This window comes from Pteropus vampyrus, unplaced genomic scaffold (assembly GCF_000151845.1).
Source record: "Pteropus vampyrus isolate Shadow unplaced genomic scaffold, Pvam_2.0 Scaffold35, whole genome shotgun sequence".
Classification (NCBI taxonomy): domain Eukaryota; kingdom Metazoa; phylum Chordata; class Mammalia; order Chiroptera; family Pteropodidae; genus Pteropus; species Pteropus vampyrus.
Window position 1 is genome coordinate 8,056,086 of NW_011888816.1, and position 15,888 is coordinate 8,071,973.

The following is a 15,888-nucleotide window of genomic DNA, read 5'->3' on the forward strand; positions in this document are numbered from 1 at the left end:
TTTTTTTTCTTTTGGAATTGCTGTTAGCATTCAGCATAAGTAATTTGCTATATAAAAGCCCCAGCAAATCCTGCATGTTAGGACAATGGGTCACTCACTGACTTGTGTCTGGGAAACATTAATGGGACTTTGCTAGAGAAGCAGCAAGTCCCACTAGTCCTGGCTTTCAGAGAGGATCGTGAGAGGCCTGCCTCATCTGGACAGCCAGCTCCGCTGGAAGGGACTGCAAACTGTGGGCTGTGTCTTCTATCTATTTGGAAGCACAAGGATTGTCAGAGAATAAGAAACACGTAATTGGCAGGCTTGTTCATAATCTGTTTTGTCTTTCATATTTGGCTTATCTTCAAAGTAACTTGGGAGAAAAATGTTTACCTTTTTAGTAAAGGGAAACGTTTAGTTACATATCCTGGTTCTTATTATTTACCTTTTACGAGGGAGAGGACCAGCTAGAAGCATTCAGCAGTTACAGTGGCACTGTAGAACCTGTTGCCAAATTAAAAGGAGAGCAAACATGAAATAATTGTTAGAACACATGCTCTCTTTTAACATAAGGAAAAATTTACACCTAGGTTATTCTTTCGGAATAAGCCATATAGTCAGCTCTCATTTACCCAGACTAACAGAGGGGAATGAAAGCAAAGCAGTAGGTAACCTGACAAATCACTTAGCTTTCATTTATAATTAGAGACAGACAGACACTGTCCCCCTCCACTCTGTGGAGCATGGCCCAGGGCCCAGATTTTGGAGCCCAATTTACTAGCTAAGTGATGTGATCTGGTGTGTTAGCCTCTCTGAGCCTCAGTTGCTCACCTGCTAAAATGGGGATGACACCACTGACTTCACTGGGGAACTGTGTGAATTAAATGAGATGGTGTAGGCAAAACACCTGGTTTGTGGTAGGTGCTTAATAATGTTAGCGACCTCCCCTTCATTTCTAACACTAGCCTGTAATTTATCCTCAAAACAGATAAACCGTTCTCAGATAAACAGTAACTGACGACAGTAGTAGATATTACCAGTGCTCCTGCTGCAAAATGCAGGTGTGAGCAAAGATTTTACTAAACACATTTTTCTTTTTATTTCTTTTCTTTTCTTTTCTTCCCCCGGCCCCCCGCCCCTTTTATATCCTTAGTCCAGTGCTTTTTAGCCCTGGCTTCATACTGAATCACCTAGGGAGTTTTCAGAAGTATCGATGCCCGAGTATTACCCTAGAGACTGGGGTGTCATTGGTCTGGGGTCGGGCACCAGGATTTTTAAAAGCCAGGATTGAGGCCACAGCCTCAGTTGCCGAGTATGCAAATCAGACTTCCAATTAGTACTGAGATCCATCCAAACCAGTGGTCTCAACTCTGGCTGTAGGAATCACCTGGGAAACTTTTTTAAGAATGCTAATCCCCTCCTTCCAAGATTATGATTTGTCTGAGGTGGGGTTTAGGCGTGGATAATTTTTAAAAAGTCGCCAAATAATTTATTTTGTGCAGCCAAGGTTGAGAATCCACTGATAGTCGAGACCATTTTATCAGATAGCCGATTAAGACTTTTTTTTCGGTTTTTAGAGTGAGCTTCATCTCCATCGTGTATCCATTGCATTAAAAAAACTACTGGTGGGAATGTAAATTGGTACAGCCACTATGGAAAACAGTGGGAGGGTCCTTGAAAATTTAAGAATAGAACTACTTCGAGATTATCATGCTAAGCAAAATAAGTCAGAAAAGTTGAGAACCATATGATTTCACTTATGTGGGACATAAAACTGAAAGTGACAAATGAACAAGACAAACACAGACAACAGTTTAGTGGTCACCAGAGGGAAGGGAGGGAGGGGGGAGGTAGATAGGGAGAAAGGGGTCAAATATATGGTGACGGAAGGAGATTTGACTTTGGGTGGTGAACACACAATGCAATATATTTATGATGTATTATTGAATTGTACATTTGAAACCTATATAATTTTATTAACCAATGCACCCCAGTAAATTTAATAAAGAAAAAAGGAATAGAGCTAAAAAAAAAAAAATTGTTTGATTACCAATGTTTTCCTGAAACTGACAGGGGTACTTTTTTTAAGATTGAAAATCTGGTTAAAATTATAAAGTTAGATGATTTTAGAAGCATGGTAGAAATCACTCTTTACTCTATTTAGTATCTTCTTGATAGAGTCAACAGTGAATTTACTTCATAATGACAATGACAAATGTTAGTACGAGGTAAACTCACTATAGGGCTTATTGAGGATTCTTTTTCTCCTTATCAGTTTTCTTATTTTTACTCTAAATTTTTTTAATCTAGGCCAGCTTTCATGCTTTTAGGGCATTTGATAACTTATTTCACTCACCTTTTCCCCATGTCGTGGTGGCAAGGGCCTTGGTCACAGTGCCACTTGATGTGGGCCATCATCATCATCTCATGTTCCCCTTTGCAAACATGACCTTATGCTGTCCTCATTTTACAGATGAAGAAACGTAAGTTCAGAGAGGCTAAGTTACCTAAGTCACACAACAGGTAAGCAAATCAAACAGCCCCACTCTGTTCAACTCTGAAGCTGTGCTCATGGCCATCTTCAAAATTAGGGATCTGAAGGTGGGAACATGATATGGCTGCCTTTGCTCTTGCCACTGTGACTTTTACATGGGGCATCCCTGGAGACCAGGGAGGCTGCCGAGAACACAGAGAATGTGCTTCCAGAGTCAGTCCTCAGGCGCAGGGCTGGGCACACCAGGGTACCACTCAGGCAGGCAATAAGAGGAAGTCATGGGCACCGGCCCACAGAGGCAGAGTGGAGGTCTGTGAGGAAGAGGATCTGGCATTGAAAGTAATCATTTGCACACCAGAGTTCAGAGATCCAGCTAATACTCAAAGTAGGGTCAACTTGAACTAGGAGTTTTAAGGTAAAATAAAATTACAATCACTGCCTTTTATTGATCACCTACTATATATGTGCCAGGTGCTTTCACATATGTAATGTCTAGTCAGCTCAGCAACTCTGAGAGAGAGGTAGCTGGGTTTAGCTCTGTTTTACAGGTGAGGAAATGGAGGCTCTGAAAGGGTCAGTAACATACTCAAAGTCCTACAACTAGATAAAAAGGGGAGTTGAGATGCGAACCTACTTCAGTCTGATATCAAATTCCATACTAACCCAGGAGCGACTCCTCAGAGATAAAATTTACCAAAACTAAAACAGTAAGACAATATGGAAACACAATTAGGCCCTAAGAGGACTCGGCTGAGTCTCTGAGATCATCGGGAAGGACCAGAATTAAATGTATTTATTCATTCACTTCTTACACCATTTCTGAATTCAGCCAACTATAGGTAAGCAGTTTCTGGATACTAAGACTAAAAAGATGAATTAAATGAGCTCCCTGTTCAAAATCTGGTGGGGAAGATAAACTGAGAGCAATGATAATGATAACAACAACCGTCATTGGTCAGTGCTAAGCTCTTCAATTAAGAGCTTTACAACAGCTCACTTGGGTAGGTAGTATCATTATCCCCCATCCTACAGATGAGGAAACTGGAGGCAGATTGCTCAAGTAACCTATCAAGGTTGCACAGCTATAAGCTGGAAACAGAATTCCAGCCTAGGCAGTCTAACTCGAAAACTTCGCTTTACAACCAGCCTTCCCTAGTAATAATCGGTATTGAGCCACTTCTCTGGCATTTGGCAGGTTAGAGCACTTCCTCCTGCATGGTCTTGTGATATTGGAGATAAGGCCAGCATTAACTTCCATGACCAATTAACAGACAAGGTCAAAGAGGCTCCTGAGAGTGTTAGTGACCCATCCAGGATTATACAAGCAGGAGAACCTAAACTTGAACCTGCCGACTCTGGCCGCAAATCACATGTTTTTACCACCAGGCGCTGTTCCCTCCCAAATACAGCTCTAGAAAATGCACAATACAGTAGATAAAAGATGGAAGATCAAATTGATATGACATAGTGATTACCTACGTTCGATTAAAAAAAGAAGATATAGGTATCTCTCGATTTGCAGAGGATAAAATGCTAACAGAGTCGCACATACTGAATTGGTGTAAGTCTAATCATACCTGAAATGCTAACATAGAATGAGATTTGCTCTGTGCTGCACACTGTTCAGTGCACTTCACATGTGCAGATCCTTTAATCTTCATAACAACATTGGAGTCAGGCACTGTCATTATTCCTCGTTTTGCAGATGCTGAACCATCCACGCAGAGAGCTGAAACTGCTCGCCCAGGGTCACACAGCCTGCCTGTGGGGGAGCTGGGATTCAACCCAGGCAGTCTGGCTCTAAGCCGTCACCCTCTTGAGCTCTAAGATACTAACTTGTTATTAAGAGTGAGCATCACTTTTGAGAGCCAGCTATGGGCCATGCACTGCTCATTTACCTTCACGAACATCTAGAACATAGGTGTTGTAATCCTGGCTTTACAAACAAAAGTTTATATTCTGAACTCAGGTCTGCCTGATTCTAATAGCCTAGGTCCTTAATCCCTACTCAACTTTTTTTAAAAAGTGAGATATTGAAAAAATGTGGGGGAAAAAAAAGAAAGAGTAGAAATATGCTGATGTTCCCCCTTTTGCCCAGGGCTCACAGAAGGCAGTGAACTGTCCTGGATAGAGCACTTCAGAAGGATCCCATGACACTTGCTTTCTGTCTCAGCATGTGGCACAGGGCCTGGCACATAGGAGGCCCTCAGCAAATATTTGTGGAATGAATTACCTACAACAGACAAGAACAGGCTGAGACTTAAAATCTGAGCACCCTGAGTGGCTCTGAGGGGACTCTAGGTGGAACAGACACACCCTGAGCCATATTTTTACAACGCAGGCATCATCACCGCGAACTGCTCAGATCTCTGCCCCAGACGGAAGGCCCGAACCAAGGCAAGGCTGTGTCCAGGGTGCCTGCAGGTGGGTGCCGACCCCCTTGGCTATGGGAGGGAAAACCGATGGGAATCACGGCCCTCTGGGTACAGATAAGGATTTTGAGGCAGGCCTGGTTAGGGTGACACCTCCTAGTTTGAAAGGTCAAATGAAACAATCCAACTCCACCTTTTGTAAATCATTATGCTAATTTGGGATTTTCTGCCACAAAGGGGTTTACCTACCCTTGTGACTAGGGCTTGTGACATGGATTACAATCAGGCCTACACAGGGATAACCTGGTAAATGATGCTGGGGTTCTTTTAAAAGCCTTAGCACGCACGTGCGTGCGCGCGCGTTTGTGTGTCTGTGTGTGTGTTAGGGTAGGTTTTCTTCCCTTTTTGAATACAAAGTATGCCATCATAACCCTTAAACTGAGAGACTAATATCTATAGCAGTGTAACTCAGTGGTTTACTCAGAAGAGGAAACCTGTTTCATGGGGAATTTAAAGTTGATTTGGATTTTCCTTTCAGTTTGTAACCCTGGGTTTCCACCCTGTTGCTACCCTGTTGTCAGCTCTGGTGTGTGATGGAAACCTGTCAGCTGTGATTTCAAAGTACCTCTTTCTCTGACGGCAGCCCTGATACTGGGGGTCAGATGCATAGCCAGCTGCCTCATGCAAATAAACAGGAGCTCCAAGTGATAGGAGGACAGATATGACACCAGCAGCGATTCACTGGTCCCAAAGAGCCCAAATTCCAAAATCTGCGACTCTCCCAGCTTTGGCTGATGGGACACTATTTCCACATCAGCAGGCCTTGGGAATGCCATGGCTAAACAGGCCTAAAATGGCTTCTTTACTGCAGGACTTTTCAGAACCTGTACTTTGATCACATGCATTAAGACTCTATGAGAAAGGGAAATTATAGCCATTATCACATTTTCATCATGGAGCAATATGTTAGTGTTTCTCAGAATGAGTGCTCCCCAGAACACAGGCTGAGAAATGCTGGTCGAAAGATCACTCACAGCAGAATCACCTGTGAGGCTTGTTAAACACACTAATTCCCGGACCACACCCAGACCTCCTGAGTGGGATGGGGCCTGAGAATCTAGATGCTTAATTGGCACTCTGGGGATGTGCTTTACAGCCCGTTGGGGAACCGCGCACTAGAGTAGGAATCTAAGAAAGACGGCGTTAGAGTCTCCTGAATAATCAGCTTTCACAATGCTTGTATTTCTCTGGTCTCTGTCTGCCTCTCCTCCATCGACTTGTGTGGGCTCACCCCCTCTGTGCCCCAGTCCTGAGCACAGCGCAGTGTTAATTCTCAGCCTTTGGCCTCCTTTCTGAATCATCTCTGTCTCAGCAGTCACTCCTAATGGGGTCCTAGAGATGCTGAGCACTTCACTGGACCAGGCTTTGTAGAGAGACAGCCTGCCCTAACCCTATTCGCAGGTCGTGAGTGGCCCTGAGTCCAGGTATAGGTTAGGAAGGCTGCCTGGAGGAGACACCTGCACTGAGACTCATAGGATCAATAGGTTATCTGGGGTTGGAGACATTTCTGGGCAGAAGGGCAGTTGAGCAAGGCACAAAGGCAGGAAACAACATAGGCCCTGGAGTTTCCAGTAAAAGGCAGAGAGCCCCTGCATTACGAACCAACGGACGCCACCCTGAGGCTCCCAGCTTCTCAGCCTTCACCTCTCTGCAGTTGCTTCCAGAATCCCTGTCTTGGCTCTCTGCCTGGCCTGTCCCTCCCCCTCCTTCCCTTCTTGGCTCCCCCTGTTAAATGCCTGTCTGTCCTGTGAGGCGCACTTTGGAACCCACCTTCCCCGTGAAGCCAGTCTCAGCTGCTCTCATTGAGCTGGTGCCTCTCCCTCCTTCTGCCTCAGTTCACCCCACATTCTTTTCAGACTTATTTTTCTAGGGGCTACTAGCCTACTCTGGTTGACCTTATTGTATTGGGGGTTTGTCCCTTATCCCCTTTCTCTCTGTTCAAACCCGAAATCCTACTCATCTTGTTCTCTTTTAAAGTAACTGTTAAAAAAAGGAAGTTTACATTGAATGAAAAATGGGATTTTCAGTTTACCAAAATATAGCAGGGGCTTTTAAAATGTTCGTGCCCCTTGCTTGATATAGTCCCTTTCTAGGAATCTGGCTGAGGAAATAATTAGAAATTTGGACAAATATTTATGCAGAAAGATGTTTATCACAGCATATTTTATAATGGCAGAAAATAAAAGCAACTTCAGTGTTTAAATATAAAGGAATGTGCAATTAAATTATACTATGTACATATGATGAAGAATCTACACAAAAAGTTTTCATGGTATGGAGAAATGCTTATGAGGTAAGTGGGGAAAAAAATCAGGATACAATACTATATATCATCTCGAGTATAGGAAAAAATATGTAAAGATTAGAAATACACCAAAATACTGATGGTTTAAAGAAAGCAGTTATTGTTGTTGTTTTCTACTCTAAACACTTAGATATTTTTCATGCATTCCATAATTGACAGAGATCTCATGTTTGTGATAAAAAAAAAATACTGGAGCAATTAAAGAAGGTGGAGTTTTTCTCAGCATAAGATTGGCTTTTGATGAAGTGGCTTGTATGTTACTAGTGACATGTTTCTAAAGGACCATTTTGTGTGCTGTGTATTTTATTGCATGCTGTTCTACTCAGGGATTGCAAATTACGGGCTGAGCTCAGCATTTTCTGGCTGCCAGAGCCTTGCTTTGCCATCACTCCCGTGATTTACAGTCCTCCTTGGTCTCGGCAGAGCCATGTGGATTGCTTGCTGCATTCTGGGCTACTCGAGTGTGACACTGGAATGGATGGTGCCTGGGTCCTTTAACAGCCCGACGATGTCTGTCTTTTGTGAAGGTGGTCCCTGCTCTTGGCTGATGGGGCTGAGCACAGCTCAGGGACCTTCAGAGGACTCCCTTTCCATACAACCAGAGTGGGCAGGTCATCTGATTCCATTTCACACTGACTGTTCCTAAGTGGCCTTTTCTGGTTAATTTGGGTGCTACCCTGCACTTGCCAATATGAGTCTTCATCTCTGGTGTCCTCCTGTTTAGATGCAGAAGTCCTACACTCCTGCATGTCTAAGTGGCCCACGTGGCCATGTTTATCCCCTGCACAAAGCAGGAAATTAGCATAGCGTTCGCGCCCTCACTCAGTTATTTCCACAGGAGGATTTATCATCCCTGTGTTACAGGTGGAGAAGCAGGCCCGCCTATTATAACTATCCATGAGTCCCAGAACTGAAATTTGAACCCAGAGCTGACAGACCTCAGGGTTGGTGGTCTTTGATATCAAAGAGTTAGGGCAACTGGACATTCAAAGAAAAAGGTCCTGGTGGTACCTCCCTCATGTTCTGTGTAAATCTCCGCTTCATCTGCTTTTCAAAGCCTCTGGCTATCAAAGGGAGCACACTGCCTGAAAATGCCAATGAACACCCTATTTATGTCACGTGTCACTGCTAAAACAAATCAAATTGGTGCCTTTACTCAACACCTCAGACTTACGTACTTTGGACTGAGTTAAAGGCACCCGATCTGAAGATTTTGTAGCAGAGATGCGAATGGATGTGAAAGGGATATGTGAACGCCTTTGTGAGGCCTGACGACAGCACTGCCCAGAGGAGGGGTCTGAGGCACACGTTGCCTGAAGACGTGATTCATCACTCCAGCCCCCAAAACATTCCTTTGACTTGGGGGTTGGGAGGTGGAGAGCCTTGTCCCCTGTAGGCAAGGGCTCACGGTGAATCATATTCTTTACTGTCGTTGTTAATGAGTCAAACAGTATCTAATATTGAAGCTGCTATGTGGAAATCATCCCTACGAAAACCTACTGGGAGAAGAAGGTGGTGTCTTCTCTGTTCTCTAACCTGTGGGAAATGGGGGGTGTGCCCCAGGCCCTAGAATTAAATGTATATCATTAAACTTCTCCCCTGAGAAAACCACATAAAAACCACCCAACTGTTTGAAAGGTCAAACATCATCCACATATCAGATGTAAGCAATGATGTAAGCAATGGGACCAGCCTAAATTAGTGAAAAGTATGAGTTATTGAATAATTTCTAATTGCAGTTTTATTGATTTTAAAAGATGATGCACTTAGGAGATACCCCATAAGTTTTGAACGGATGTATCAGTGAACAGATTGGTGGATAAGTAGGTACATGGATAAATGGATGAGCGGATGGATGGATGGATGGATGGATGGGTGGATGGATGGATAATATCCTCATTTTAAAGGTGAGGTCACAAGCGTGGCTCCATAGTGTAGCAGTTAGCACGTCTGCTTTACACGCAGAAGGTCTTGGGTTCGCACCCCAGGTGAAGCCACGGACCATACCCCGGTTGCACCAGCTCCACTGCTACCGCCCCCATGCCCCGTGTGCCAGGCCCCTGGTGCATGCTGCAAGCAGGTGGGAGGACACGCCCCACCTGCAAAGATCCAGTTCTTAAGGGGAAACGGCAACATCCATAGGTCAGGGGTAGAAATGGCGGGCGGGCGGCGGAATCAAAGAGGGGAAAATAAAGTAAAGGTGAAGTCACACAGCTGTTGAATGGCAAAGCCAGGATCTGAATCTAAGGTGTCTGGCTCTAGATTTCCAGTTCGTAACCTCAGAGAACTCATGAATACGTGCATGAATACGTGCATTAATAAATGTTTGAATATCCTTTCATTATACAAATGTTATGCTGCTAGAGTGTTTGAAAGGTGTCTTTCCGGAATTACTTCTGAGTAAACAAGTCCGGTGCCCACCATTCCCTAGATGGGAAACTGAAGCCCAGAGAAGGAAGGATTTTGGCTTCGGCCCCACAGCAGCCTGTGCCCCACTGAGGCTGGAACTCAGACCTCCCAGTGACACCTCCGATTTCTCACTTCCCATTCCACAGCTGGTCAAGTACCCCTTTTTAGTAAGCTCATCTCTCTGGCCTATGTCCAGATTCCTTCGAAGGTTCCAGAATAGAGGAGCCTAAACTGACCATTTACATCAGGTTTTTCCCCAGCAGGAGCCTAAACTGACCATTTACATCAGGTTTTTCCCCCAGCAGGAGCCTAAACTGACCATTTACATCAGGTTTTTCCCCAACTGAGGTTTCATGGTGACTGAGAGATATCAGAGCTCTAGGAGCCTAGTTTTTGCCGTTTATCGAAGCTCGAACCCACCTCCAGAAGGACCAGAAATCCTGCTGTTTGCTTCTACTGTGGACTTGATATTTCCTTTCCAGATTAGCCCATTCTAAAAGGACATGAATGTGAACCGGTGACAGGAAAATGGGCGGGGTGGGGGGTTGGGGGGAGGGAGGTGGCCTCTCGGTTCTGATATGTGTATAATTACTGCCAGCAGGGGGCAGCAGAGCCTCGCACTTACAAATGCCCCACCCGGAGGCTGGCTGTCAGGTTTGAATCCTGACCACTCCGCCTAGATGAATGACCTCAGGCAAGTCGCTTGCCTCTCTGTGCCCATTTCCCCCTCCACAAAATGGGCGCAACAATAACGCCTACCTCATGAAGTTGTTCTGTGGATCAAATGAGATTATACACGTTAAGCGCTGCATAAGTGCTCAGCAATAGCACTCACAGTAAGCACCGATAATGTTAGTATTCTTTTATCATCACAAATTCCATTCTGTTAGAACAAATGCCAGAAGATTATCCACATTGATCAGTTGTTCTAGAGCTTTGTTTTATTGAAAATAGATGAAAAGGTCACTGGGTCTTAGAGACCTTTTGATTATCCAGTAATCCTTTATAACTAACCTTTATGATGAGATCTTACTTATAAAAATACCAGGAGTTACGGCCGATACTTTTGAGAAAGGCAGTGCCTTACCTGAGGCCCACGGCTTGTTAGTCCTAGGGCTTTAGGAACCTTATCTTCTACGGAAGATGGGGTTCTGTGTACAGTACAGCCACCTTTGGATCACTCTACTGTGAGATCCACCAGCCTCACACTTCTGATATAACACTGAAAATAAAAACTATTTTGTATTACTTGGCACTTTGCCAATATAAAACAAAATATCGATTGAATTTTTACTCAAAACTGTATGTCCTTGAAGTAGCTTCGAATTCATTTACATGCTTTCTGTTTTTTACGTCATGAACATGGAGTCATTGAGTTCCTAATACGTTCCCAAAAAAAAGCTTTTTGTGAGAATTTCAAATGGAATATGTTATCTTTACTGGCCGTGCCTCTTCTGTAACTTTGCTGGGACCCGCCCCTGTTTTTCCAGCTGTGCCTGAACTGAAGCTCCTCTGCGGGGCAGATGTCCTGAAGACCTTCCAGACCCCTGACCTCTGGAAAGACGAGCACATCCAGGAAATAGTGGAGAAGTTCGGCTTAGTGTGTGTGGGCCGGGTAGGTCACGACCCAAAGGGGTACATCTCGAGCTCGGCCATCCTTCAGAGATACCAGCACAACATTCACCTGGCCAGGGAGCCTGTGCAGAATGAGATCAGTGCCACGTACATCAGGCAGGCCTTGGGCCAAGGGCAGAGCGTGAAGTACCTGCTCCCAGACGCTGTCATCACCTACATCAAGGACCACAACCTTTATACCAGGGGCAGTTCCTGCAAAGGCAATAACACCCAGAACAACTTAGGAAAGACAAGCTAGGGAGGGCCAAACACTCCTCCACCAAGCTCCTCCTGAGGAGAGGGCCGTTAAGGTCTTTCCTATTTTTCAGCTTTTTCCTTTTTCATTTGTTCTAGTTCAACAATGATTTTACTTCTGAAGAGTCTTCTATCCCAGAAAGAGATAACTTCTTTTGGTAGGAGCTAGTATCTACACAAGAATAGACGTTTATCAAAAAAGTTCAAATGGTGTAGCAGGTCATTAGGATTGGGCGAAAGCTCTCAGAATCTCTGGGTGAAGAGACCTGCTTATTTTGTAAATGGTTGTATGCACACTGAAGGTGGTTCCACGTATGGCAGGGGCCCCTGACGGTCAGATCAGAATTGCCCACAATGCATTTTTTAACTAGGACCAGGTGCAGCATGCTGGTCATGATTAGAAAAACTGGACAGAATGCTAATTACCAAACAGTGGGCTATGTCAACGCCATGTTGAAAACGAAATAATAACTAACCGAAGAGTCAAAAACTTGGAAGCAGCACTTTGCTGATTCACAGTGAATCTTCTGTTAAGAACCGTGCTCTGCCTGTCCCCTGGATGTTGATAAAATTTAAACTAAAATTTTTCTAAGTAGTGATCCTCAAACTATTTTTGAAACAGCAAATATTTTTAGTGCAGCTCTTCTATAAATGTCAGGGCTCCTGGTTTCCAGGTTTCTGAAAAGGAACTGGGGTAAGACAGATGCCTTGACTGTCTTAGAGGATCTTTTTGAATGTTTTATGATTGCCTGCCTGTTTGAGTATTGGCAAAGGGCTAAATAATAAATAGACATCAAAAAGTACTAATGAAAAGTTTCTCTTTTTTCTTTCTTTGTTTTATTATTAATGCCTGATGTACCAGCTGTTGCTCCTCTTTTTAGCTACTCCATGAAATTTGCTACTGTTCCAGTCGAACCGGCATGAATTTAAGTTCATGTTCCCGAGTACTAGCAGTGTAGAAAGCAATTGCTTTTCGATACCATGCGAACGATTCTCTAATCTGAAGCTCTGAGTAGATGGCCCTGGTTCTGTGGGCCCTGAAAGATGAGAATAGGAGCCTGGCATGGGTTCAGGATTTATCATTTCACCCCTGATCAGGAAGAGATTTTGATTGCCCTAGTTCTTTTTACACTTGCTGACCAAATGCCTGAATGCATTCAGAGTTTCCTTCTCCATAACTTTTACCGTGGTTCATCCTTGCTACAGATTTAGTCTTGCAGAAAAACAAAGGGTCAATCAGAAAGAACCTAATATCTCCCCAAATATATCCCAGTGATTGCATGTGTGTCATAACAGCAATGGGTAAAATAGGAAATTGGTTTCTTAGGTCCGGAGTAGTGGGACCCTCCCATGGTGGTTCCCCAGGCCTCCGCTCCTCCAGCCTCTACAGCTGCTGGCCATTCCCCACCCTGACTGAGCTCTGCCCCTCAAGTGGTCCCTAAGGGCCCTGATAATGCAACAGAATAGGAATCCAACGAACTTATCCAAAAGTTGCCACAGCAAGCTGTGCAACTTTGACTGGCTCCTTTCCCCACTGTGAACCTCAGTTTTCCAGCCTTTAAAATAGGGAGGTTTGATTTGACATCCTCTTAAATTCTCCTTCAGCTCTGATTTTCTATAGTATTTACATCCCCTGGTAGCTGGTTACAACTGCAGACTCTCAGGCTTTACCCCAGACCTACTGACTCAGAATCTGCATTTTAATAAGATTCCCCAGCCATTCAATGCACTGTCCTATAACAGTGCCTGTTACAGTAAGTATACATTGATTTTTAATAAGCTGAATGTATAATTGAAATTACATCACATTTACTCTGGCGAGCGTCTATCTTCCTCCTTACCCTCTGAGCAATGTTGCCCAACTGGTCTGTGTGGAGTATAGAAGGCAAAGGAAGAAAAAGAGAAAACTCTGCAAACAGCTGTAGTGTCCAGAAAAAGTGATGGAGAGAGAGAGCCCGTGGGTTTGAGGCAGGGTCTCTCTACTTGGGCAATATTGACATCCTGGGCCACATCATTCTTTGTTGTAGGAGTCTGCCCTTTGCATTGTAGGATGCTTAGCAGCATCCCTGGCCTTTGTCCATTAGATGCTGGTAGCAACACCCCCCACCCCCACCACCCCCACTCCACCCCATCCCTGCTGTAACAACAAAAATGCCCCCCAGATATTGCCACATGTCCCCTGGGGCACAAAATAATCACCCTGTCTGAGATCCACTGGTTTAAAGACAGGGCTGTGGGGCCTATGTATATGAGGAGGGGTTTTCTATTTCCCAAAAGGGAAAATCAGGAAGCAGCAGCTTTAGAATAGCCTTCTCTTATAAAGGACGAGTTTGGAGGGCTGTCCCTATCAATCATGAAGTCGTGTTTATTCTGGGAGACACAGTACTGTTGACAGTAGGAATCAGAGCCACCTCCTTGACTCAGAGGCACCCCTAACTTCAGTCTCCCTTTACTTCCAAGTGCCCATGGTGGCTTTCCCATGTTTTTACAGGCTGAGGCTTCCAACATACCTGCACCCTCAGAACTGTCATCCAGGTGCCTGGCAAGTGGAGATGGTCAAGGAGTCACTCATCTCTGATTCCTGGCTGTATCATGAGGGTATTCACCAGGCAAAAAAAACACACACACACACACACACAACAAAACCATATGTATTACTTACTGTAGTCTCACTTTGTCTCACTGATTCACGTAGCCTCCCTTTGTCTGAAGAGAAAGTATGTATCACCACCGTGTTTCTGATTTACTGCACTGACTAACCCGCATACCTTGTTTCACATTCCTTCCCATTCCCTCAGGCCTTCTTTGCATCCAGTTTGCCAGGGTGTTTTTGTTTATTTTGCAAGAATAGAAAAACAGTGGTTTGCGCTCCTGAGTAAATAAAATTTTCAGCCTTAAATAAAGGTCCTCCTGTGATAGCATACGCTCACTGCCCAAATGAAAGGAGCTCTGTATCCCGGCCTGAGGAAAGAATTTTTTATTTATAACACCGTCTGTGTCACTTGGGACAGAATGATGTGAAATCCCATTTTAAACCGATAGCGCTCCGGATTTGCAAGGTACATTTGGTAATTGGGTTAATGCATGAATATGAATTTCCTTATCCCCACCCTTGTGCTTTCTATGCTAACAGAGTTTCTGCCTTCGCTTTTTGCAGTGGCCTCCATGTGTAGACTGTGTTCAATTTCAGTCATGCAGTTATTTTCTCGGGGCGAAGCTCAGCATTGTAGATACATATATGTGGGACTAATAAACAACCTGTAATAACGTACCTAGGCACACAGCACAGGATAATTAGAATTATTAAAATAACCCCAAAAGGACTTGTTCATGGTACCACTGGCTATGAAAACTAGAAAGGACCCTAAAATTCATCTGGTCCCACCTTTCCCAAATTATCAGAACACTAAAATCCCACAAATGCATGGGAGTTTCACTATGAAAAACAATAAGACTATGTTCTGAGGACAAGTTTGGGGTAGTCCTGCCTTTCTTTCTTCCGTTGGAAATCCATGAGTGCGGGCAAGCCTCGGCAACCATACTTTCTGTACATCCCTCATGTGCAGCCTCTTTTCTCCATTCCTCCTGTCACCTCCCAATCCAGGCCACCACCATCTCCTACCGGGACCACTGTAATGGCCTCCCCAGCCACTCCTGGCCCCTGCCATCCATCCTCCACATAGGAGCCAGAGCAGTTTTGTATGTGTGCACATCTGGTCATATTATTTCCCTGTCCAAACTCCTTCCAAGAGACACCACTGAGAAAACGGAAGACGAGTTGGAGAACCCATCTGCAAAATGGATATCTAATAAACGACTTGTGTCCGGAATATGTATAAAACCCTGACGATTCAAAAAAGAAGAAGAAAACTAAAACCCAATTAGAAAATGATCCACCAAAGATCTGACTGGACACGTGCAGCAGGACTGTCGTTGCTCTTAAGAAAAGCCTGCTCGTAGGGTGGCCCTTGCCTGGCATCTGAGAACTGGCTTTTGGAGTTATGCCTATGCTTCTTACTGATAAGGCTGTTTCATCTGCCTGGGGCACTGCATCCTGCTGCACCAGCTTGCCTAGACTCTTTGTACAAACAGCGTGATTTATAATGAACACCTGTTTTCCTTCTAGGAGTCTGGAATTTCAGTAGTCTTGGCTGGTCATGCAGGCAGAGTGCCTCCATCACCAACCCACGATAAAAAACCCTGGGTTTGGAGTCTCAAGCAGGCTTCGGTGAGCAGCATCAATGCATCAGGTTGCTGCATTTCACTGATGGAGGAAGATGCGTGCTCTGTACAGGCCCCCACCCCCGGGGGGAGAACCTGGGAAGCCTTCAGCTGGACTCCTCCAGACTCCACCTGACACGTCTTTTCCCCTGGCTAGTCCTGCTATGGGTCCTGCTGCT

At 44.6% G+C, this 15,888-nt stretch overlaps 1 protein-coding gene across 7 annotated transcripts in view; it reads left to right on the forward strand.

Moving 5' to 3' along the window:
* The window catches only part of NMNAT3 (nicotinamide nucleotide adenylyltransferase 3), a 99,692-nt gene extending 87,401 nt beyond the window's left edge, over positions 1-12,291 (forward strand). For 4 of the 7 annotated variants that reach the window (XM_023529098.1, XM_023529099.1, XM_023529100.1 and 1 more), the window contains 3 exons: positions 2,453-2,502; positions 4,815-4,897; positions 11,110-12,291. In XM_023529098.1, the coding sequence (XP_023384866.1) occupies positions 2,453-2,502; positions 4,815-4,897; positions 11,110-11,492 (516 nt within the window). In that variant the 3' untranslated portion in view covers positions 11,493-12,291. The remainder of the gene's footprint in view (positions 1-2,452; positions 2,503-4,814; positions 4,898-11,109) is intronic. The other 3 variants (XM_023529102.1, XM_023529103.1, XM_011357456.2) reach the window with 2 other exon arrangements.
* Positions 12,292-15,888: the final 3,597 nt, after the last annotated feature.